Source organism: Xenopus laevis, chromosome 8S (genome assembly GCF_017654675.1).
Source record: "Xenopus laevis strain J_2021 chromosome 8S, Xenopus_laevis_v10.1, whole genome shotgun sequence".
NCBI lineage: Eukaryota > Metazoa > Chordata > Amphibia > Anura > Pipidae > Xenopus > Xenopus laevis.
In genome coordinates, this window is record NC_054386.1 from 32,451,053 (window position 1) to 32,476,760 (window position 25,708).

At 42.9% G+C, this 25,708-nt stretch overlaps 1 protein-coding gene across 7 annotated transcripts in view; it reads right to left on the minus strand.

Annotated features, from left to right (window-relative positions):
* prrc2b.S (proline-rich coiled-coil 2B S homeolog) overlaps positions 1–24,343 on the minus strand; it is a 67,630-nt gene extending 43,287 nt beyond the window's left edge. For 6 of the 7 annotated variants that reach the window (XM_041575297.1, XM_041575302.1, XM_041575300.1 and 3 more), the window contains exons 1-3: positions 24,156–24,343; positions 13,307–13,479; positions 786–963 (exon numbers count right to left, since the gene is read on the minus strand). In XM_041575297.1, the coding sequence (XP_041431231.1) occupies positions 786–963; positions 13,307–13,421 (293 nt within the window). In that variant the 5' untranslated portion in view covers positions 13,422–13,479; positions 24,156–24,343. The remainder of the gene's footprint in view (positions 1–785; positions 964–13,306; positions 13,480–24,155) is intronic. The other variant, XM_041575301.1, reaches the window with a different exon arrangement.
* Positions 24,344–25,708: the final 1,365 nt, after the last annotated feature.

Consider the following 25,708-nt stretch of genomic DNA (forward strand, 5'->3'; position numbering starts at 1 on the left):
GAATTGAAAGAATAAGTGAGACCAGGCAGAAGGCATATAGCATATAGGTACTTTTGACTACTGCACAACTGTTTAGTAAGAGGTCCTGGCACCAGGAAGATAAATGGCCTATATTGATAGATGGAGTTATGAGATATATATATATGCATTTCCCTGATCAAAATTTTGCCCTGATGTACCCAAAAACTTTCTTTTTTTCCCATTATGAATGTTGATTGTGAAATAAGGAGATTTACAATACTAACCAGATGTATATTTTGCCATGGTTGCCTTTAAATGGTGAATTCCAATTAGTCTGCTCCTTATCCTGTCTTTCACCAATCACTTATTGGTTTAGGTTGTGTATGTGACTGACAGAGAGGCCTTGCACATGCCCCCCATAGTGTAACATTAACACTGCAATGTTTAACCTTTGTTATTAACAAAATAAATTTTGTATTTCAAAGTTAAACGGACGAAAAAGTAACCAACGCATTTCCCGGATTTTACATAATTTTTTCCAGGTCCCCTGAAAAACTAAAATGGGGGTTCTACAGTACTACAGCTTTCAGCTCCGCACAGGGGCCTTCGTCAGGCTTTTTCCCTGACGAAGGCCCCTGTGTGTAGCCGAAACATTGGACCACCAATAAATCTCCACTTTTGTTTGAACTATTGACTTGCTGTATTTCCTCGGAGTGCTGTCAATCCTTGCATTTGTCTACAGGAGAGAGGGCGAGAGGGAGAGAGGGCGAGAGGGAGAGGGCGAGAGAGAGAGGGCGAGAGAGAGAGAGATATATTGTGCTCACCTCTTTTGGTCTTGCTGTTCTTGTTTGTTTGCCCATCCCGTTCCGTCCTTGGGCACTATAATAACGTTGGGGTCGTTTCCTTTGTTTTCAGATTTCAAGCTTGGCAAGTTTGCAGGAGGGGGCATGCGCCGGGCTGCGGCAACTTTCCCAAGACTTTGCAAGCCATGTCTAGGTATAACTGCAAGGAGGAATAGAAGAACTGCATTAATGACATCCAAAGAAATAAAGCCTCATTGGTAAAAATGTATCCTCATTTTTTTTTCAATTCTGTTTATTAAAATGTACAGAGAGAGCAAGTATTATTACAGTAGTATGGTAGTACATGTAGCACTGTATGTGAAGTTACATACAGTGCTTCCAGGGGATGCCAGCTGTGTATATCACTAGTGGCGTAAAGGGGCGTCACAGGGGTGACATCTTGGGAATGGGAGTTGGTTACCAGGCTGCGGATTTGAGGAGATCTGGGTAGGGGGCTTTGCTCCCTTCGGTGGGGTCTCTCTTAAGTGTCTATCAGGTCTAACCAAGTAGCCCATACTTATAAAATTCATCAAGACAGTTTCTTCTCATATATGTCAATTTGTATAGGTTTAGCTTTCCAGATAAGATCTAGCCAGCATAGGACTGTTGATCCAGACTTAGCCTTCCCTGTGTAGGGCTATGGCCTTTTTTTGCATACATAAGGAGAAAAAAATAATAGGGTGCACTGGACTCTCCTGACTGATATTTCCTCTACTCTGTTCAGGAGAATTAGGATAGGGTCCATGGGTACTATTAGGTCTGTTTTTGATTGAAAATGCAGCAGCGTCTGCTGCAAGAAGGTGTTTATTACAGGGCAGGTCCAGACCAGTAGTCTGCAACTGCAGTGGGGCACCTGTGCTAGAGAAGGGTGCATTCTATGGAGTCTTTGTGGGGTCAGGCAGGTCCTTTATAAGTAACACAGTAAAGGATATCAAAGGTCTTGGTGGTTCGCTCCCTCTGCCGGTTTCCAAAGATGTCTGTTCTCCCTCAGACTTGTACAAGAATCCAATTCAGAGCTACGAAGGGAAACCAGCGCTCATCCAGCACGAGGTGTAGACAGACAAAGGGGCAAGAAATTGATTCTCATATAGTGTAGTATTTTTTCATAGATATAGTCCACCCTTTGTGAAATTGAAATATTTCTAAAAAGGTGCCTTCTCCAGACTACTATTTACCGTGCTTAAACTTCAAACAATACGGTGAATCTGATGTGAGGATACTCACGAACGTTTAAACGAAGTTTGGGCGTTTAGAAAGATAATTAGACGGTCATCCCCTCAATTCTCTCCAGCCTCTGTGGCTTAAAAACAATGCGCTGACATCGTCACTTTTTTAATCCCAAAAATAACATTAAAATCACACTCACATGTTACTGTTAAAATTTTCGCATTAAAACAAAAGTCACCAGTTCGCCATCTGTTGGAGTCACTTCGGCAGCCGGTATAGATGTTTTGGCCGGCGTCTCGACCGCCTCGTGTATCCCAGTGCGCTCGTGGATGACGTCACTGCCAGACGCGTTTCGTCTACTGACTTCCTCAAGGGCTTCAAAACTGTCAGTGCGCATGTCGCCTTATGAAGAGACAGCGGATCCGGTTACGTATTCCTCCCTTCCGCTTCTCTGTCTTATTTGTTTACATGTTGCTATAGCAACATCTTCCAAGCGAAAAATCTCCTTTATGTTACCGCAACCTAACGAACCATTTTAGTCGCAGGGGAGACATCCTTATTGTCCTTACTAATGGATAAATCTATCCCCATATTATACAGCCTCTTCACTTTTTACCATAAAAACATTCCAACAGTTCCCACATACAGCATAAACAGCATAATTGTAATCTAGGACATTTAAAACATTTCAAATAAACAGCAAAATTGTATTTCTAGGGCAAATAGGTCGTTGCATACAAGTATACATTTCTCACTCCCATTAAATTATAGAAAAGCTCTCAGAGCTACAGACATGTGGGACAGCCATGGGTACGAGGTTCGCGCCCAGTTATGCAAATTTGCACATGGGGTATTGGGAAGAATGTCATATTCTCCCATACCTAGAACTGGGAGCGAGTCTTGTCCTATGGCGTCGCTACATAGATGACATAGTGCTTGTCTGGAGAGGGTCGGTAAGTTCACTATGCGAGTATGTGGCCTCCCTAAACCAAAACGATTTGAACATAGACCTATCCCTCACCTATAGTTATGAGAAAATAAATTTTCTAGATCTAGAGATTTACTCCAAAGATACACAACTACACTTTAAAACCTTCTTTAAGGAAGTAGATGCGAATAATTACGTACTACCATATAGCAATCATCACCCACAATGGGTAAAAAGCATCCCCTTTAGTCAAATGTGTAGGATAAAAAAGAACTGCAGTGAAAATAAAGTGTTAGAGGAACAACTAGATCAGATGAGTAATACATTTCGAGAAAGGGGATATAAAGAGCCAAGAGACTACATACAACCCATTGGCCAAGAGTATAGGAAAAATTATTAAAAGACATTGGGGAGTACTACAATGCGATATAGAATTGCGGGGAATTATTCCAGACAAACCCAAAGTGGTATTTAAAAGAGCGAACAATTTGAAACAAATTCTAACTAATAACCACTGTACCACAAAAGAGCAAACACACAAGGAACATACATGGGCCGGCTTTTACCCATGCTCTCTATGTACGGCCTGTAGATATGGGAAGAAAAAGAAAAAATTCATTTCAGAAGTAAATAAAAGGGAATTTGAGATAAAACAGAATATTAGATGTACAACAAAAAATGTGATCTATTGTCTACAATGCTCATGCGGATTACAATACGTGGGAAAAACTAATAGGAAGTTGAGAGATAGAATTAGAGAACACGTTAACAACATAAAAAAAGGGAATGAGAAACATAGCGTCTCTAAACATTTTAAAGATTCCCACGGAATGAATCCTGCTAGTTTACAATATTGGGGGTGGAAGAAGTGAAAAAGAGATGGAGAGGGGGGGGATTTGGTAAAAACCACCCTACAGTGCGAAAGCCGCTGGATCTACAGCCTAGAAACCTTTACGCCTAAAGGACTTAATGTAGACATTAATCTGAGAGCTTTTCTATAATTTAATGGGAGTGAGAAATGTATACTTGTATGCAACGACCTATTTGCCCTAGAAATACAATTTTGCTGTTTATTTGAAATGTTTTAAATGTCCTAGATTACAATTATGCTGTTTATGCTGTATGTGGGAACTGTTGGAATGTTTTTATGGTAAAAAGTGAAGAGGCTGTATAATATGGGGATAGATTTATCCATTAGTAAGGACAATAAGGATGTCTCCCCTGCGACTAAAATGGTTCGTTAGGTTGCGGTAACATAAAGGAGATTTTTCGCTTGGAAGATGTTGCTATAGCAACATGTAAACAAATAAGACAGAGAAGCGGAAGGGAGGCATACGTAACCGGATCCGCTGTCTCTTCATAAGGCGACATGCGCACTGACAGTTTTGAAGCCCTTGAGGAAGTCAGTAGACGAAACGCGTCGGGCAGTGACGTCATCCACGAGCGCACTTGGATACACGAGGCGGTCGAGACACCGGCCAAAACATCTATACCGGCTGCCGAAGTGACTCCAACAGATGGCGAACTGGTGACTTTTGTTTTAATGCGAAAATTTTAACAGTAACATGTGAGTGTGATTTTAATGTTATTTTTGGGATTAAAAAAGTGACGATTTTACACTATGTCAGCGCATTGTTTTTAAGCCACAGAGGCTGGAGAGAATTGAGGGGATGACCGTCTAATTATCTTTCTAAACGCCCAAACTTCGTTTAAACGTTCGTGAGTATCCTCACATCAGATTCACCGTATTGTTTGAAGTTTAAGCACGGTAAATAGTATAGTCTGGAGAAGGCACCTTTTTAGAAATATTTCAATTTCACAAAGGGTGGACTATATCTATGAAAAAATACTACACTATATGAGAATCAATTTCTTGCCCCTTTGTCTGTCTACACCTCGTGCTGGATGAGCGCTGGTTTCCCTTCGTAGCTCTGAATCAGGTCCTTTATAAGTATTTCAATCGGGTTACTTTGGCCCTGCTGCAGACCATTCCATCAAAACAGCAGTCTAAAGCTCCCCATAGACGCGACGATTCTTCTTCCCGAACGACCGATTTTAGGGAAGCCCAACCAATCCATCGAAATTATTGTGCAGTTAGTTGGATTCGAACGATCGTACATCTTACGATTTTTCGGCCGACATCTGTCAGGAAATTGATCGGCCAGGTCAAAAAATCTTTGTCGGTTCCAGTGCAATCTATCTATGTTTGCAGGGCCAAGCAGGCAGCTCCCCTTTGTTTTCCTGGCAAATTGGTCTTTTTAGTTGATGGTAAATTCGTACGATTGTACGATCGTTCGTGGTCTCACGATCAGGATCTGATCTTTTAAAAATCTCAACATCTATGGCCAGCTTAACACAAGAAAACAGCTGCCTGGTAGATCTAAGAACAACACTCAATAGTAAAAACCCATGTCCCACTGAGACACATTCAGTTACATTGAGAAGGAGAAACAGCAGCCTGCCAGAAAGCATTTCTCTCCTAAAGTGCAGGCACAAGTAACGACCAGGGGCAGCTGGGAAATTGACAAAATGTCTAGCCCCATGTCAGATTTCAAAATTGAATATAAAAAAAATCTGTTTGCTATTTTGAGAAATGGATTTCAGTGCAGAATTCTGCTGTTGTAGCACTATTAACTGATGTGATTTGGAAAAAAAACATGTTTTCCGATGACAGGATCCCTTTAAGTGACTGTAGAATAGGGATAGAGGTTTCTGGAGTTCTCAAGTATGTACATACACTTCCAGTCTACTGGTCCAGCGGGGAACTGGGAATTCATTGCGTCTCTCACCTGGAGATATCTAAGCAGCGTTTGATTGGGTAGCATGTATTTATCTTTAAAGGGGAAGTAAAGTCTAAAATAGAATAATGCTAGAAATGCTGTATTTTGTATACTAAACAAACATGAAATGCAGCACAAGTCAAATAAAAAATGATTTATGCCTTCAAAGTTGGCCACAGGTGGTCATCTTGTAACTTTGCAAGACCAAGACTATTCACATGCTCAGTGTGGTTTGGGCTGCTTAGGGATCGTCTAATTATAAAAAAATATCTGCCAGAAGCCAAAACAGCAAGACTGATTAATAATCAGAATATGCGGACTGCACTGGGTCCTGTGTCGTTATATAAGAACATAATGGTGTTATCCGTTATCCACTATTTAACCTGTGCCATATAGCCTTTTTTCAATTTCTGCCATTACAGCAGCTTGTTTATATTATGGATGCACCTAATCCAGGATTCGGCCGAATCCTTCTGCCCGGCCGAACCCAAATCCTAATTTGCATATGTAAATTAGGGTCAGGGAGGGAAATCAAGTGTTTTTTCACAAAACAAGGAAGAAAAAAAATGTTTTCCACCCCTAATTTACATATGCAAATTAGGGTTCGGATTTGGTTCAGTGTTCGGCCGAATCTTTCACAAAGGATTCGGGGGTTTGGCCGAATCCAAAAAAAGTGGATTCGGTGCATCCCTATTTTATATAAACTATAGCAGAGTTTCTGAATCAAACACACCAGTTGTACCCGTGCAGGGCAACACTACATGATATTTTCATTAGTTTAAAACACTAATTTTTTGGTGTTACTGTTCCTTTAAAGGACTCTGTCCAGGTGAGACCATGTAGGTGTGTAGGGTCATCTGGGGCCTTGGGGTCAGTAGCAAAAAGGATGGACTTAAGGTGGCCATAGACGTACCATTTACAATCTTTCTTGGAAAAGATCTTTCCAAGAAAGATTGTTGGTTTCAATACACACATGTAGAGCTGAATCGTTGGATATACAGGTAGAAACAATACCTGACGATTCAGCACTAACAATGGCCGATGTTTGGGTCCCTTCAAAGACACCCAATGAAAATTTTCCGTCCATTCTGTTTCGTACAATTCATGGGTATCCCATCTAAACCTGGGGTTTTGCTTGCTGGGAATGACTAGCTTTCATCTATCACTTCCTCAGCCGTTATATCAGCAGCTAATGGTTGGGAGTCTTGGTCTTCTAGTATACCCGGGATGTCTGTGTTAAACAAGTACTCATGTGTTTCTGATTGTCCCACCTGTATTGTTGAGCTATATAGATCTGTATAGAAGGCTCGGAAGGCATCATTAATTTCTTTTGGGTCAGATGTGCAGACAGTGGGGGACACTTATACCACGGATATACTAGAGGGGGCAGTATAACATTTTGACAGATATGATAGTAGTTTACCATTTTTGTCCCCAATGCTCAAATATATTGGCATGTTGATACAGGATGTGTTTCTTTGTCAATTCAGCTTGGGCCAGGGTTAATGCGTTTTGTGCATTGAGCCAGGCTTGCTGAGTTGTCATAGAGGGAGCCACTACATACATGTCCTCCAACTCGTGTTCTTTGAGTGAGCAAGTTTATTTCATATCTGACTGCGGTTTTTATAGCTTTGATATTGCTAATATATTCTCCCCTAATATGGGCCTTTAGGGCATCCCAGACTATCTCTGGGGGGCAGAGTGTTGGTTAGCTGCAACGTAGGAGATAATGCTATTTTGGATTGGCTCTTTCAACTCTAAAGCTCCCCACAGATGCAACGATTCTTCTTGCCGAACGACCTTTTTCAGGGAAGTCTGACCAATCCTTCGAAATTATTTTGCGGTTAGTGCAATTCGAACGATCGTACATCTTACGATTTTTCGTCTGACATCTGTCAGGAAATTGATCGGCCAGGTCAAAAAATCTTTGTCGGTCCCAGTGCAATCTATCGTGTTTGCAGGGCCAAGCAGGCAGCTCCCCTTTGTTTTCCTGGCAAATTGGTCTTTTAGTTGATGGTCAATCCGTACGATCGTACAAGAAAATCGTGGTCTCCCAATGAGGATCGGATCTTTTAAAAGTCTCAACATCTATGGCCAGCTTTAGTGGTTGACCCAGTAAGGGCCAAGTCTCCATAGTTTATCCCTTGGGTCTGTGGCCACCTGAAAGGTAATGGTTATGGGAGAGTGGTCAGATATGCCTCTAGTAAGAATCTCCGCTGCCGTTACCAGCTTGGCTATGTCAGCCTTTCCTAATGCTAGATCAATTCTAGAGAGACAGTTATGGCCAGGGGATTAACAGGTATACTGTTTGGCACTGGGGTTTCCAGGGCTTGCCACAGGTCTATCAGGCCGTATGTAGATACCCATGTATAGAAGTTAGAGTAAGTGGTCCTGGTAGCCCTTAGTCTGTTGATGTCTGGATTTCGCGCAACATTAAATTCGCCCATTAATAGCAGGGGTTCCAATAGGAGCGCGATAGCCTTTTCCATGAGTACCCTCAAGAGTTCACCATCAAAAGGGGGCCGAAGCAATAAGAAATCCCAACTATATTGTCAAAAATACACATATTCGGACAAAAAGCTGGCTTTACAGATATAAAATGAATACACAAAATATTATGTACTTTCATCTGGCAAAATAAACTCCCCGGAATCAGCATGTACAAATAACAACCAAAAACTCTAGGAGGAATGAATTTGCCAAACATTAAAGAATATAATGATGCAGCACTATTTAGATATGCAGGGGATTGGTTAGTAAATAAAAACTGGTTTACAACCACTGACCTAGATCAATATCACTTAGGAGATGTCACTCTTAACTGCATCCTCCATTCACCACCTACAACCATCCCTCAATCACTAAAAGATCACATCACCGTCCCCTACACCACTCACCATACTTAACATGGCTAGGTAATAAGAGATTCCCCATAGGGATATCAAACTCACTTTTACACATCTGGTAAGAAAAAGAGCTATAAAATGTACAAAATCTTCTCAAGACACCTGGAATTGCTCTCTAACAGAACTAAAGGAAACATTCCCCTTCACAAACCCACATAATTTCCTTTGTATGCAAATACTAGATTTTGCAAGGAATACAATCCACAAAATAAACTTCATAGGAGTCAATAACAAGATATAACCTGTCAACTGGATGTATGAAGCATCCAGGAAATGTTGTACATGTTTGGAAATTCAATTAAAAAAAAAAAGGGGGGAGCAAAGCATATAGCCCTGTTAAAGTATTTTGTCGACCACACAAGAGGCCGTGTAAAATCCCAAATCTGCCATATCAAGTGAGGTTATACAACAAGTGAGGTTATGCTAAAGGGGCAGGATCTAAATATTAATAAAGACACTTCCCTAGAGTATGTGGAGTAGGTGGAGTGGTTGGAGTTGCTAATCCATGGTTTTTTTAGAGTCAGGGTTTTTTTTCTCCTCTAGGTGAGTCAAAGCAGTATAACAATTTGTGGCTTTTCTTTCCTGATAAAATTGAAGACTAGGCTGCATTTAATGGCCGAATCCAACCCTCGTACATTCCACAACATTACCTTGACACTAGACATTGGGTTTAGTAAAATTGTGCTTCAGTGTCAAACCATATCTTATAGTGTCATATCTACTCATTGTCAATAAAACAAAACTTTTCCACAACTGCTTTGTATAGTCTCTGCTCATACAGTCCCCAACAATAATTTGCATGGGTTTCCACCAGTTACCATAACCTATAGAGACTCTGCCTGTCCAACTGTGGATGGTGCTTGAGGCTAGAGTCTTGGATTTGGCGGAGAGTCCCAGCATCACTAAGGGGTCAACTGTATTAGCCGATACAAAAAGTTCATGTTCGACGGACATCTCCAGGTCCATTACTGGGTTAGGAAGTAAATGTTTAGGCATGCAGGTGGTGCCGAGGGTAAGGCGGTGGTGTTCTGGGAAGCCCTTCTATCCATGAGATTGTTTCCTCTGGAGTACTGAAAAATGCGTTTTGCCCTTATCCGTTATCCTGAATGAGAAGAGCATTGCAAAGGGAGTTAATAGCCGTTTCGCTTCAGCAAATTGTGCCCTTTTTTCATTACGGTTGTAGAATAGTCTGGATATAGTGAGATTCTGTGATTATCATGTAGTAATTCTCCTGCCAGTCTGGATACATTCAGGGCCGTGTCTCTGTGATTATAATTTAACAGCCTAGCAATCAGTGGCCCCGGTGGTTCACCCATGGGAGGAAGGCAGCATGGGACTGTATGGGCCATTTCTACCTTAAAAGAAAAGGTGCGTTCACCAAATTTGGATAGGGACAGTTTTCCACAAATGCTTCTGTGTTGTTGCCCTCTGACCGTGCAGGCATCCCAAGAATGTGGATATTGTTCCTATGGAGGCGGGTTTTCTAAATTATCCCCTTTGGCTTCCAGGTCAGTAAATTGTCTAGAGTCCATGAGGCCTGGCATGGGAGAGGTTAAATCCTCAAAGTCTCCTATCCTCTTTCTGCTTCACTGGTTCTTTCCCTCAGTTTTTACATGTCGTGTTTAAGTATAGCAAAGTCTGTGTGTATTTCACCTACTTTTGTAACCAACTTAGTGTGGTTATTAGTGATAATTTGCAGGACATCTTGTAGCGTGGGGTCTGCAATGTTTCAAGGCTTAGCTATGTTAGTTGGGGGAGAGGGAGCTTCCCTCCCACCAGATGGTGTGTCAGATAGGGAAGATATACCCTGTGTGTGCTCTGGGGATGAAGGCAAACAAACCTCTCTAGTTTCTTGGCTGCCGCTTTGCTGGGGTCAGTCTGTAACCCAGCTGGTGACTCCTCGTGTTGTGCGGTGGCTGCGGCGCCATCTTTACGGCCGCAGGTCTGTGAACCTGCCTGTTTTTCCCCATCTGGACCGGACGCTTGTGTGCTGCCTCCACCCGAAGATTCCGTTCGGTGCTCAGTGAAAGCCAGGTATTTCAGGATTTCAAAAACTCCTATGGCCACAATACGGCAGTAAATTATATCGGCCAGGCTAGAGGGAGTCACTTGAAACCTGAGCCACTGAAGGACTTTAGGAATTGTTTACCCCCACTAATTACCTATGACAGCCAGATATTTATTTCCATTAGGCAGGTGGCACAAGGGGAGATTAGTCCCCAAGCATTACATTGTCGCTTCGGTGGGTGACTAATCCCCTTGAAATGCCTTTCCATCGGCAAGAATGTGAATTGTTGGTGGAATGGCATTTGCATTGCTTCGTTTTCCAAAATCGCTTGGAAAGTTTCCTTGTGAGGCTACTTCGGAAAACCCAATAGACGCTTTTGCCACCCCCCTGGCAATTCACATTCTTGCCGGTGGCAAGGCATTTCTGGGAGATAAGCCACCCGCAGCAGCGAAGATTCATCGATTGACGACTAATCTCCTCTGTGCCACCAGCCTTAGCACTGTTGAAACAGACAACTCCACTCTAGTGAATTCCCCTCTGAAGAGTAGAGTGACATCGCAGTTTCTGGCTGCATTCTTCGGTCACATTCCTTGTGGCTTTTCAACGGCTGCAGTCTCAAGGGGGTAGACAGCTGGCAGGTGGGGGGTCGGTCTCCAATTACTTCTTGTTTTCCAGTAGCAGAAATATTTTGAGAGCAGCAACTCCAGCCACCCACCTCCCTGAGAAACCACAGGCGACCAATGGCTGTAGCCTGAAATAGTTATGTCACTTTCGCATAATGCAGGAAGAAAGCAGAGTAATTAAAGGATAAGTTGCCGGGGTTTTATATGCATTCCTCATTGCTACGGGGGGGGGGGGTCGGTAAAGAGAGCAACCTTGTCCCGAGCCCCTGGGGTGAATCAAAATAGAGAACAAGTCAAATTCCTTGTTCCCTGGAGCACTTTCCTGCTGCTGGAGTAGCTGAACTGAAACGTACCCTAGTGCTGTGGACAAGGCAAAGCTGCTTTATTAAAGTGCTTTTAAATACTTTATGGGATACAGTGCACACGGGCATTGGGATCATCTTTTTTTCTTTTACTGGATTTACTGGTGCATTTGTAGAAGCCTGGAAATGAAGTACAGACCTTTGGCCCACAACTAGGGTTGCCACCTTTTCTGGAAAAAAATACCAGCCTTCCTATAGATTTATCTTTTTTCCCTATTAATAACATTGGGATCAATCATTTTTACCGGCCAGGCCGGTAAAATACCCGTCAGGTGGCAACCCTACCCACAACATGGCTGGAAGTGTAAGCCATAGTATTTAGATTTGAGAGTACAGGTGCCAGTCCCAAGAATAGGTGGGACATGGGGAGGAGGCCTGTGCCAACCTACCAGGAAAATCACTCAGCCGCAGACCAATGCTGTCATTGCCCAAAATTAAGTTTGCAGTGTTACCATTCAGAACGTGGAGTCAAACACTCACAATGTGAACTATTCATTGGCCTTCAAAAGGTTAAATGCAAGAAGATGGGAGCAGATTAGGGCACAGCTACTGTATAAAGAGTACTACAATAACTAGCAGAGTATAGCTCCTGTACATACGGAGAAATTGTCAACAAGGTGCAGGGTACAGCTCCTGAACAAAAAGGGCCCTAACACAATATGGAGGGCACAGCTCTTGTAAAAACAGAAGGGGTACTACAGCAACAAGCTGGGGCACTGCTCCTGTATAATCAGAGAGGGATCTAGACCAAGGGCAGGGTACAAGTCCTGTATAGACAGATATCAATCTACAACCAGGAGCAGGGTGCAGCTTCTCTATAAACAGATATTGATCTGCAACAAAGAGAAGGGCACAGCTCCTGTATAGACAGATATAAATCTACAACAAAGAGCAGGGCACAGCTTCTGTATAGACAAATTTTGATTTACAACAAGGAGCAGGGCTAAGGTCCTGTATAGACAAATTTCGATTTAAAACAAGGAGCAGGGCACAGCTCCTGTATGGACAAATATCAATCTACAACAAAGAGCGGGGCAGAGCTCCTGTATAGACAAACTTCGATTTACAACAATGAGCAGGGCAAAGGTCCTGTATAGACAAATCTCGATTTACAACAAGGAGCAGAGCACAGTTCCTGTATGGACAAATATCGATCTACAACAAAGAGCAGGGCACAGCTCCTGTATAGACAAATTTTAGTCTATAACAAAGAGCAGGGCAAAGCAGGACAAATATAGATCTACAACAGACAAATATAGATCTACAACAAACAACAGCAGGGTGCATCTCCTGTATAAAGAGAGGGTACTACGACGACTAGCAGAACATAGCTCCTGTATACACAGCAGCCACTGTGACTTAACAAGCGTGTGCAAATGCAAACAATACTTTGCCCATGTAAGACAGTGAGCAGCTTGTTTCCTTGGCAGCTTCCTGTTTAATAAAGCAGAAAGGGAAAACCCACTTCCTATTTAACAGCTTAACCCTGGGTCAAGTTCAACAGCGCGCGGTCCGAGTAGCCAACCTGATATTCTGCCGAGTGCTTACAATACAGGATGATACAGACCAATTATTGCTCTAATCAGAATAATAAACCGGTTTATAAGAACCTTCACAAAACATGCTAAAATGCCCAGTGAGTATAAGCCAAAGAGAAAGTTTTGAATAATGATTAACACACTAAGCCCAGTTATAGGAATTAGACATGACGAGGAAACCCCCAACTTACCTGTAGTTCGGACTGCTTCTATTGACTTCCCTTTATACTTGTCAAATAGGTTGAGAGATGAATACTTGCTTTTCCCATCCTTTCCCTTGGTTATCTGCCCCAAACGATCGGACATTGCGATGAAATGTCATCTAGTAGGGAAATTTTTCTCTGCGCCTCTCCTGATCTGCTTTCTAGATAGAGGGACAGAGAGACCAAGGTTAGCAGCGAGCCACCCATTGCCATTCACCGATAGAAAAGGGACAAAAGAGTTAAAAGAGGCATGATCTTTACACCTATAGTTAAAGGAGAACTTCAATAAGTGCCTAAGCTCCTCCCATAAAGGTCAGCACTGGAACTGCTCAGGTGCCTTTTCGGCTGGAAGCCTAAAGGGTGTGGCAAAAGAGAGGGGCACATGTGTTGGGGCACATGTGTTGGGGCACACTGGGAGTTGTAGTTTAACAAGAGCTTGATGTTTTAAACTCAACGCTACCAGAAAAGAAATCTAAAGATCCATCTGTGTCTATCACTACCTTAAAGGGGTTGTTCACCTTTGAGTTAACTTTAAGTGTGATGTAGAAAGGGATCTTCTGAGACAATTTGCAATTGGGTTTCATTTTTGTTTTTGAGTTATTTTGCTTTTTATTCAGCAGCTCTCCAGTTTGCAATTTCAGCAATCTGGTTGCTAGGGTCCAAATGACCCTAGCAACCATGCAATTGTTTCAATAAGAAACTGCAATATGAATAGTAGAGGGCCTGAATAGAAAGAGGAGTAATAAAAAGTAGCAATAACAATACATTTGTAGCCTTACAGAGCATTTGCTTTTTAGAAGGGGTCAGCGACGCCCATTTGAAAGCTGCAAAGAGTCAAAAGGAAAACAACTATGAAACAATAAATAAATAATGAATACCAATTGAAAAGTTGCTTGGAATTGGCCATTCTACATCATACTAAAAGTAACCGTAAAGGTGAACCACCCCTGTTAGGGACTTTCGCATCCTAAGAGTCTCCATTCACAGCACAATCGGTATCTAAGCAACCAACGTCCCTGCAGTTGCGGTTCCCGCATGGGGCACCTGACTTGGGCTCCTGGGGACTCCAAACACTCTCCCTGTAGTCATTCTCTGCTCCCCAGTCCAAACATTGAAAAAAAGAAAAAAACAACTACCCTGGCAAAGCAATATCCAACAGCCAATCACATTTTCACACTAGGTCCGTTACAAGATGACCTACCAAACACAAAGAAGTCACATGAGGTCAATAAATGAGCCTTCACAAAATCAATAATATCAGACCCCTAAGATCAGCTTGCTAACAGGAGCCTAGGGCACACTGAGCATGTGCACTGCCTCCGACACTCTCCATCAGTCCATCATTTGGCCAAGTCCACTTCTTGTTCAGACTACAGATACAGGACAGCAGTGAATAAATAATGCTGCACTCACAAGAATATCTAAGGCCTTAATGGAGTCAGTATGTAAAAGCTTCAAATCTCACCCTAATTGGCCTTTCACCCCCTTAGTCATTTCTGCAGTAACCTCCTAGGTGGCTCAGTCTAGCAATTTCTACTGCTCTTGTTCAAGGCAGCCACCCTTACCCATAATCCAACTGTAATGTCATATCTTTTAATAGAGATAAGCGACGTCCTGCTTGTACTTAGATGGTGCGCCAAATGGTACCCCAAAGGGTAAACCATATTATTGTCAGCCCAATGCCCAGCAAGGCACATCATCGCTGCCTGGTTTCAGCAAGTGATAACTGCATAACAAGGAAAATCTAATTAGCTAATTAACTGAAGGCCTGTCTGCCGCCCCCACCAAGGGAATAAATGGTTATGTGAACTAATTGCCTGGAAGATAAGTCCTTCATACAAACAGAAAACCTACTCCTTCATATATACTTTTGCCACAAAGCAGTTACGAACATCTCCCTCCCATATGTATAAATACAAATATACAGAGAAGGAATGTTCTGGGCACACAATAAGCTATACCCTCATACTGTACTGGCTAAGCGAAACAATATGGCACCTTCCTCCTCCCATATGTATAAATAAAATATACAGAGAAGGAATGCTCTGGGCACACAATAAGCTATACCCTCATACTGTACTGTACCGTCTAAGGGAAACAATATAGCACCTCCATCCCATATGTATAAATACAAATATACAGAGAAGGAATGTTCAGGAACTTGTAGGTTTCTATGAATAAACCTGCAAGTTCCTGACCCAGTAAAGTTCTATTCTAAACTAAGTGATTGCCGGCTGTTAGATAAAGTGACCCAATTTAAAGCACTTTGCCGTGTTCAGTATGGGGAGTAGTGGCACTGACACAGTTAACAGAGGAAGCCCCCAAGGTGCTAGTTAATGTAAAGTCCTTAGACAAATCTCCCGTAACACCCCCCGCACCGTAGAGGCAATTTATTTATTCATACTAGGATTTGAGTGAAGCAGCTTGGGGACCATTAAAATGCCCCCAAATTACAATGGACATTCCCAGGGTGCTAATCAGTCTCCCTGTCTCTGGAGCCCAGAACAACGGAGAAATCATTAACGAAGAAGGATCAGAAATAACCCAATTCCCCCTCTACAAGGCTAACACTCTATGCACAGAACACAGGAAGCAAAAAACTTTAGCAGTAACGTAAATAAGAGGCATCCGGGTCTAGTAACCCATAGCAACCAGGGGGGGCTTTCAAAGTGCATCAGCTAATTGGTTGGTATGTGTTACTAAGGTCTACAAAATGAAATTGCAACGGTTAGCCCTGCAGTGCTGGGAGTCCTACCAACCAGGGCACAAGTCAGACTGAAGATAGATTGTAAACTGTTCCATAGGCTCCCACAGGGGGGATTCTGCAGACTGGTCCAAAGTGCAGCTTTAGAATCAAATGCCTCCCAGCCTTATCGCAGATATGGTGCTGTAAGTAAGTTATCATTTCTAATAGCTTCTTGATGGGAAACTTGTAAAACGTGTGTCTTGCCAATTCAACATAATCCTCATCAAGGTCAGAAGGAAGTCAAAATCAAGGCAACAATAACCTTAACAACCAAAATGGCAAACGGCCAATGAGCCGGGCATAAACAGAGTTCAGATTCTGTCTGGGGAAATGGGTAAAAATAACAGGGCCGTGTTGGTAGAATCAGTGTGGCCCTGCAGTGACAGACGCCTGCTCTATTGCCCCAAGGCCAAACAAAAGGTTTGAAGTGGTTCTCTTGAGAGCGTCATCAATGCACCAACCTTCTGCACGGCCCCTCCATGCAGCACACGGCAAGCTGGGGGTGGCTAAATATGTAGCCTTACACTAGGGGGTCCTCTATTTTTCATTCAAGCCCCTTTCTTATACCCAGCAGTCCCCCTACCCACTACTCATTAAAAGGTTACAAATATGTATCAGTAGTTCAGCCATGAGCCGCAAAGCAATCTAGGGCTGTAAATATTCAACCCCCAATTCTCACCCTAACTGACCCTTGAACTGGGACTCCCATCGCTTTGGGACTCCCCATCTCCTCTTGCACCCCCCACCCCACCCCTTGAAGGAGACCAGCACCACATTTCGATAGTCAGCGCCCTCTGGTAAAATACATATATATCATTACTATCATTCATGTATTATAAGGAATTATGTACCCCCTACTGTAAATGATAAGGATATTAGAAGTCACTCAGGGGTTCTGTGACCATATAAAGACTGCAGGATGAGATATACTGGGCAGGAAAGGCATATCCTACATGAAGGGAGGACAGGAGCCCAACAGTGACAGCCATGTTTTCTTGAGACGTACTCAGATTTCAGACATATGGGGGAAGAAGAGATTCTGGGTTTATTCTGTGTTTAAGGGGGACAAATGAAGACAGATTTCTCTCGCACACAATCCATCTGACCTTACTATATACCACAACTTTGCACAGCCACTGAACGCCATTGTATAAATAAATAGCCATTGGATACAATTGTTCTCTATGAGCACATCTGCACTTTATCATGTTCTCACTACAATCATATCCCAATGATACACCCATCATGTCTGATGTTTACCATTATTTACTTAACATATTACATCTGCTGAGTGTGCACTGTCTTGTCCTGTCCCTGCACTTAACTGTCCTGTCTTGCAGGAGTTGCATATTTTTGCACTTGCACTTTCTGTCTGTTGTCTGGTACATCTATGTATATAGCACCATGGTCTTAGAGGAACATTGTTTTGTTTCACTGTGTACTGTACAAACGTATATGACATGACAAACTCACTCTTGACTGAGCCGACAAGCCACTAGTGAATACACACAATGTTTTCAGGATGTTTGAACCTGGAAACCAGTCATGCAGAAAGCTCAGAATTATGGAAAGGCCATCTCCTATAGACTCCATTATAATAAAAAATTATAATAAATAATACATTTTTAAACATTATTTCCTTTTTCACTGTAATAATAAAACAGTAGCTTGTAGTTGAACAAAGATATAATTAATTAATTCTTATTGAAAGCAAAACAGGCCTATTGGGTTTATTTAATGTTTACATGATTTTCTAGCAGACTTAAGGCATGAAGATCTAAATTACGGAAAGATCATAGCAAAAGAGTCAGGGGAGCAAACAGCACATGACACATTATGACTTCTCAAATAATAGTTCTGCTACAATGTTTCTCAAGTCAGGACCACAGAACAAAAAGGGAGAGACACAGGTAAAAGTAGGTCCGGACTTTGCAGAGCTTACAATCTAAACAAATGGGTATGGGTACAGACAGATATTCCCAATTGGGGGGCACTGGCCCAGCCAGAATCGGTTATTTGACAGGCCCCCATATTTTAGGCCGACGGCCAATCTAGCAGCAGACAATCATTTCGGCAGCATATGTTCTCTCTAAACGTATGAAAACAAAGCAAATACTTCCTGTCTATAGTTTCACTCTCAGAACCTGCCAGGTAAACCACAAGCTCCAACCTTTAAAAAAACACAGAGCGGAAAGTGGTGCAGCTGCTAGTTCTTTGTTTTAAGAGCGAACTAATTCCCTACAAACTACAAATAGATACAATTGTATTGAGCCCCAAAACTATATGTGTAACAATTAGTAAAGCAGGAGAATATTTTATTACTTCTCTCAGTAAGCAGCAGTCCTGCCCTGCCTTATGGCAAAGATTCTAGCTGTCCGTATAAAAGAGAGCATTCTGTCCCAGTGGCTGCACAGATCCTATCGTTACCCATTGGAAGCAGCAGTCACACTCTGCTTTATGGCTGAGATTCTAGCCATCTGTATAAAAGAAATCTGTCCCAGTGGCTGCACAGATCCGATCTGATCCCCTTTGGAAGCAGCAGTCCTGTCCTGCTTTATGGCCGAGATTCTAGCTATCTGTATAACAAAGAATTATGTCCCAGTGGCTGCACAGATCCTATCTGATCACCATTGGAAGCAGCAGTTCTGTCCTGCTTTAAAATCTCAGTCTTTATTAAGAAATAACTTACCGAAACTGCGCTTGCACACCTCTTCAGAAAAGGCGTCAGGGCGACGATCCATCATGCGGCGCTCGATTTCTCCTCCCTGGCTATCTCCTATAGAAGGCAGGGAGCATGATGGATCGTCCCCCTGTTGCCTTTTTGCTGAACAGGAGCGCAAGCGGAGTATCTGTAAGTTATTTATTAATAAAGACTTTGCGATTTTAAAGTTAAATATGTCTTGGTGGGGTTTTTTTCCATCATATACAACTATTTTTTTAAAATATTTTCTTTTGATTTTACTAGTCCTTTAATACACCTTTCATTCTATTTCCACTCGTGATATATGATTGTAGCTACTCAGACATTTGGCAAGTGACTTATCTACAGGTGCAATAACCAGTTGTTTGTATTCTGATCTCCTCCACTTTGTATTTAACACAGACTGCAGCAAGTAAGCGACACTGGTTTCCTTTTCAGGCAGCCATGATGAAAGGGAAGAATTCTAAGCCCTTATTTGTGGTTGACATCAACCAACAGATACTCTTGTAGCAATAAGGCAAGGAATTAGTCTATGTAGAAAATATACCCCAGCACAGAGAGTCTTGTATCTGAATCTTGAGTCCACAAATGGTGTTGGACTACAACTCCCAGCTGTGTAATAAAGTGTAAAATAACTATAGGATATTTCTTCTACATCTAAACAAACAACCAGACCAAACAAAGTACCTATGGATTTTTAAAAACAGAAGACGCACCATTATGGGGCCTGGCTGACTTCACTTATTAAAGGGACAGTACACACTTAAAGACACCTTTGCTAAAAATGAACACATTAAACAGAACATGCACAGAAATGACAGTTTTTTTGTCCTATTTTTTTCTATTATAAATCCCTATTTTGAAAGTTGGACTATTTTCACTGGCCTTACCGCCACCATTTTTTCCAGCTTTTTCCTGTTTTCAGATTGTTCAGACTTTTAATAAAAAATAATTGAAAAGAAAAAAACATCAGGGAAAAAAAAGTGTTGACAGGTGAACACACCCAATTGAACAAACAAAACGTCTTCCTTATCTAAGCAGCAGGCTTCTCCATGGACCGGTAATTTGTTTTATCAGTTTTTGGGGACCAGAAGTCGCAGCAAGTACTAAAGTGAAACTGGCTTTATATTCCTGTTCAGTGCAAGATATAACAGAAACCAAACCGGCACATGCCCAATTCATTCAGCTTATGGGTGTACAGTCACTGTCCAGCAGTGCCCTTGCAAGCATCAGGAAATCGCTTAGCCACAATAATATATAGTGAATAAAGTACCCCCTCTTGTAAAATATAAGGATATTATAAGTTACCGAGGAGTTTCATGACCATATAAAAACACGAGGCCAAAGGCCGAGTGTTTTTATATAGGTCATGGAACTCCGAGGTAACTTCTAATATCCTCATATTTTACAACTGGGGGTACTTTATTTATTATAATACACAAATTTCATTGAGTCATGTGACAGAAATGACATCAGAACTCACCGTTTATAAGGATATAATTTACAGGATATTCATGGCTTTTGTGTATTATAATTGTATATACAGAGCTCAGGCTGCCCAGCGGGGGAACCTTCTGACTCAGGTCTCATGGAGGGTAGCGACTGGATCACTGACACTCAGAATGTTTCCTATGAGCTTGAATAACCACATACCCATTCTCTAAGGCTACCCAAAAATGCACCAATCGGGCAAGCAGCACAAGCATAGGCTACACATAAGCACAGCTTTTATGAACTGAACTTACTGCACCAGGGTAAAGATTCTCTTTAACAGTAATGATTCCGCCCCTTTACATCTGTGCATAGGGGGGTCGCCATATTGGATTCTGCTGCGAGTTCCAGCAGCACTGCACATGCGCATTGTGCTGTGAGCTGCTTGTTGAGAAGCTAAATGTAGGGGTTGTCGCAAACCACAGTTTTTGAGTTTAGCTTTTTATGTAGCCGCTCTCGAGTTTGTAATTTCAGGTGTCTGGTTGCTAGGGTCCATATTACCCTAGCAACCATGCACCAATATGCAGAAGAGACTGGAATATGAATAGGAAAGGCCTGAATATAAACATGAGTAATAAAAAGCAGCAATAACAATAACGGTGTAGCCTTACAGAGCATTTGTTTTATCTAGATGGGTTCAGTGACCCCAGTTTGAAATCTGTAGAGAGTCCAAAAGAAGAAGGCAAATAAAGCAAAATCTATAAAAAATAAATAAATAAGAAAATATGAAGACCTACGTTCCTTAGAAATAGCCATTCTATAAAATACTAAAAGTTAATGTGAAGGTGAACCACCCCTACATACACGAATGGGTGCCTATCATCTGTGGATACAGCTTGATTAATGTTGGCCATACAATGTAAGATCTGCTTGCTTGGTGAGGATGACAAGTGAGCTGATTTTTCCCTTATATGCCAACCTTGGGGTGGGTGATATTGGGCCGAACCGATTGTTCGGCCCTAGGGCCAAATGTTCGGATCACAACAAAAGGGATAAAGGGCGTTGGGATGAGGACCCCATTCACAAAACTATAAGGTCATTGCCCCAACAAGATTTTTAAACCTGTCTGTGCCCCATACACAGAAAGATAAGCTGCCAAATTGGCCCAAAGGAGCCAGAACAGCAGCTAAAATCTGGAACTCTCCTTAAAGGGGTTGTTCACCTTTGAGTTAACTTTTAGTATGATGTAGAAGGTGATATTCTGAGACAATTTGGAATTGTTTTTCAATTTTTATTACTTGTGTTTTTTGAGTTATTTCGCTTTGTATTCAACAGCTCTCCAGTTTGCAGTGTCAGCAATCTGGTTGCTCGGGCCCAAATCACCCTAGCAACCATGCATTGATTTGAATGAGAATATGGAATATTATTAAGGGAGGGTCGGAACAGAAAGATTAGTAATAAAAAGTAGCAATAACCATAAATGTGTAGCTTTAGAGAGGATCTGTTTTTAGAGGGGGTCAGTGACCCCCTTTTGAAAGCTAGAGTCAGGAGAAGAAGGAAATCATTTAAAAACTAAAATAAATAATGAAGACCAACCGAAAAGTTGTTTAGAATTGGCCATTCTAGAACATACTTAAAGTTAACCTGAAGGTGAACCACCCATTTAAGGGGTTGTTTACCTTTAAACCCTTGTTTCAGTTGAGTTGGATTCAGACAAATAAAGACTTACGTTTTGTGATCATTTTTCGTATTGGATTTTAAAGTTTCTATTACGTCGCTGCTCTGGGAGGAGGGTCGCCAACTAACTGTTCCAAATTGATACAATATTCTTCCTATGTTTGTCCCTGCTGAGCAGAATCCCGCAGTCATTAAAGGCGGCTGTTATAATTGATACAATAGTTGCCAACATTGCCACAGATACCTCTGAAAAATGTATCAATGATCAATGAATGTAGCAAAGTTCTCAGTGTATCAATACGCCAGTTTAATAAGGGAAAGGTATAATAAGGCATCATTAGCTCTGCATGGAGGCAATGCCCAGCCTTTATGATAGGCACCGGCCCCTCCGGAAGAGCAGGGGTGCACAGCAGGGTGGGTAGGTACTCAGTTACCCATTACATTGAATTTATTGCCTAAGAACAACCAAGTGTGACTTAAGAGCAATTTATAGCTCATAGTGCAGCATCAGCACCAATGCCCACTTGCCCTTACCAAGCACAGACATAAATTTCATGCTGGATACAGGACATTTATTTAACCTATGATTCAAGGCCACACAGGCACAACACAAGCCAACCCCGAATCAAAAGCTTCCTGTCCTTCATCAGGATATAATAATTGACCTTATGGGACCTTTAAACGGATTAAACGGGGAATAGGGATATTAAGGGTCTAAAAAAATCGCCCACGCTAAAATCACAGTGGGACGTGGCAGAAATGTCCTATAGTCAAATAAATAATCCCAGTTGGCACAGCACTGATCTTGCCTTGCTGATACAATGCAAATGTTTAATCTAATGCTTGCTAGAACATTTTACAGTTTTGTACAACAGGAAAGTTGGACACCATGGTGGCACCGAGGCAAATGCTACTGGGTCAGTGGTTTGATTCCAGCCAGGTCACTTTCAGCAAAGGGGTCTGTATCTTTTTCCACAAACACCTACAGGCAGGTTAACTGGCTCCTGAATAGCCCCTACTGTGTGTAACTGTGATAGGGACCTTAGACTGTAAACTCCACTGGGGCAGGGGATGATGGATAACCTCAGTAATGCACGGCTGAATATAAATTGGAGAGGAGGGGGAAACAGTGTCCCTACTATATTCCAAAGGGTACAGAGGGCACAAATAAGCACTCACCCCAAATCTCCCCTAACTGGCCATCAGGCGGGACCCCCTTAGCTCATAACAAGGTTACACATATTTCGAAACATTGGGGTAACAGTCACTCTGCTATAGTTCCAGGGGTACCCAGGGCACAAATAAGCACTCACCCCAAATATCCCCCTAACTGGCCTTCAGGCTGGGCCCCCTTAGTGCATAACAAGGTTACAGATATATAGAAAAATAGGGGTAACAGTCACCCCGCTAGTGGGTGCATGTTTTAAAGGGCCAGACACCCCAGTAACACCAGCAGTGCCTATATGCACACAGTGAGAGAGGCCCTTACATAAACACACTGGGGGGACCCTGGAATTACACATGAGGGGGCCAGGGGCTTATTTCATGATCAGCGGCTTCATAAATGTCAATCTCTGTGATACAGCACCTAGCTTGCAGGTCTGAGGGAAACTGCGCCCACCAATGGGCTAGGAAGTAAAGCAGAGATGCCGCAGGTGGCTTATTGGCAAGCACCACCTTACCCACAGAGTAATAAGGAGGGCCCAGATGTCCACACAAATGCCACATTCAGTGCAGCTATAGAGCATGCTGGGAAATGTAGTCCAACCATCTGTACAGCAGCCTACTAGGATGTACCTTGTATCTGTAGCCCAGAGCACCCCAATACCAGTCCCAGTGCTTTCATTAAAGAGGGGCTACACGTATGGAGCTCAGGCCTGCAAGCTCCTGGATACATATGAGATACAGACACAAGCCCTCCCTCCATACACAACTACCTGACATTTTATTCCACTACAACTGCCAGCAGCCACAGGCAGGGAGTTACAGTCCCACCACAACAGAGAGTCGCCGGAGACACAGAGCAAAGGCAGGGGGGACACAGCCCCGGGCAGCTGGGTAAGAAAGCCTCAGGCTGTTAGGCCTCTCCCGTACAGAAGGGAAGATGGAGGGATTTGGGGAAGATGGAGGAAATGGGGGGGGGAGGAAGATGGCTGCTCGGTCTGAGCGAACAAAGCTGCGGCCTGGGCCCGACCGAATCCTCCGCTTCCCCCTCCCTCTCCCTTCCTCCTCCCGAGCCGCGATATAATGAGCCAGGGCGCCGTCCCGCCGCTAATACCGACCTGGTGTGCTGTGCGGGTCTCTAGGGGAAACTTCTAGGCGATGCCGCTGTCGGGACGGACGCTCGGTGCGAGGATGACGACGGATTTGCAGGCGACTAAGCTCCGGCACTTCGCCTCTATCCTCCGTCTCTTTCGCTGTGTGAATTTTTTTTTCTCTCTCAACGTTCTGGTCCCTCCCCCCTCAGTTGTCAATCATCACATTGGGCCGAGAATCGGAAGACAAACAGCAAAGCGAACAGCGACACCGCCAGGCGCCAGGAGGGAACTACAATAACAAGTCGCAAAATAAAGACAAGAAGGGGAGGGAGTCCAGGCCCAGATCAGGGTGTCAGGACATAAAGTCACCCTATTTCCATATTAGGGATTCTAGACAGTTGGACAACATATCCACAGACAAAGCTCCTCCAGAATGTCCTTAAGGCTCTCACTAATGCATTCCTTTTGCTAAATAATCCCCTGGAAAATACAGTTATTTATTTGGGGGAAGCAGCAGGCAGAGGCTAGGGTTGCCATCTCAAGTCAGAACATTTCAGTAACAAGTTGAAACTGCAGCTTAAGCTGTCAAAAACTGGACTGTCCCGCTCATAACGGGACAGTTGGGAGGTATGCTGTATTTCAAAACTTTTTGGATAATTGATTTCTGTATAATAGATATACCTGTAATGAAAGGATTGGGCTTACTCACCAAGCAGAATAGAGATAGGGTTGCCACCTGTTTGGTTTTGACCTGGGCATAGACACTTTAAAACATTGCCAGTGGCATCTAAGTGATGCAATAGACTACCCACATCATTGTGCCCACCTCTGATGTCATCATGCCTGTTCCTACATCACTGTCCCACCCCAATGCTATCTGCCCTGCCCCTGTGTTCGGGTCTAGCCATCAGCAAAGGTGGCAACCCTAGCAGAGGCAGAAAGGCAATGGAGATAGTGGAGATAGGAAAGGGGCATGGGAAGGAGGCAGAAAGGGCAGGAGTGTGAAAGAGAAGACATGGAGCGGGGAAAGGGCAAAAGCCATTGAAAAGGAACAATGTCTTGGTAATGGGAAAAGAAGCAGGGTGGTGGCAAGGAGGGCACAAATATTGGGGAACTAGAGGTGAATGGGCAGAGAGAGTAAAGATATGGAAGAAAGAGTGGGCAGGGGCAGAGAGGTTACAGAGATTGGGAAAGAAAAGGTGAGGGGACAGAAAGGTTACAGAGATTGGGAAAGGAAAGGTGAGGGGGCAGAGAGGGTACAGATATGGAAGAAAGCGATGGTAGGCAGGAGGTGGAGAGGTCAGCGAGTGGAGAGGATGTGGAGATGGCATGAACATGGGTTAAGGAGCAGTAAGGAGGAGAGGAAGAAGTGGGTATGAGATGGGGTTACCAGCAGTCAGCTCTGAATAGTGTTTTCTTTGACCTTTTTGGTTTAAAACTGTCTATTCGGATTTCAGCATTGTGAAACCTGAATAAAAATCTGGCCAATTTCCACCTTCAATGTCACAGCTCTGCCCTCCACATCACAAACACACACCACATATTACAACTCCATTTCTATAAATAACCCCTGATTG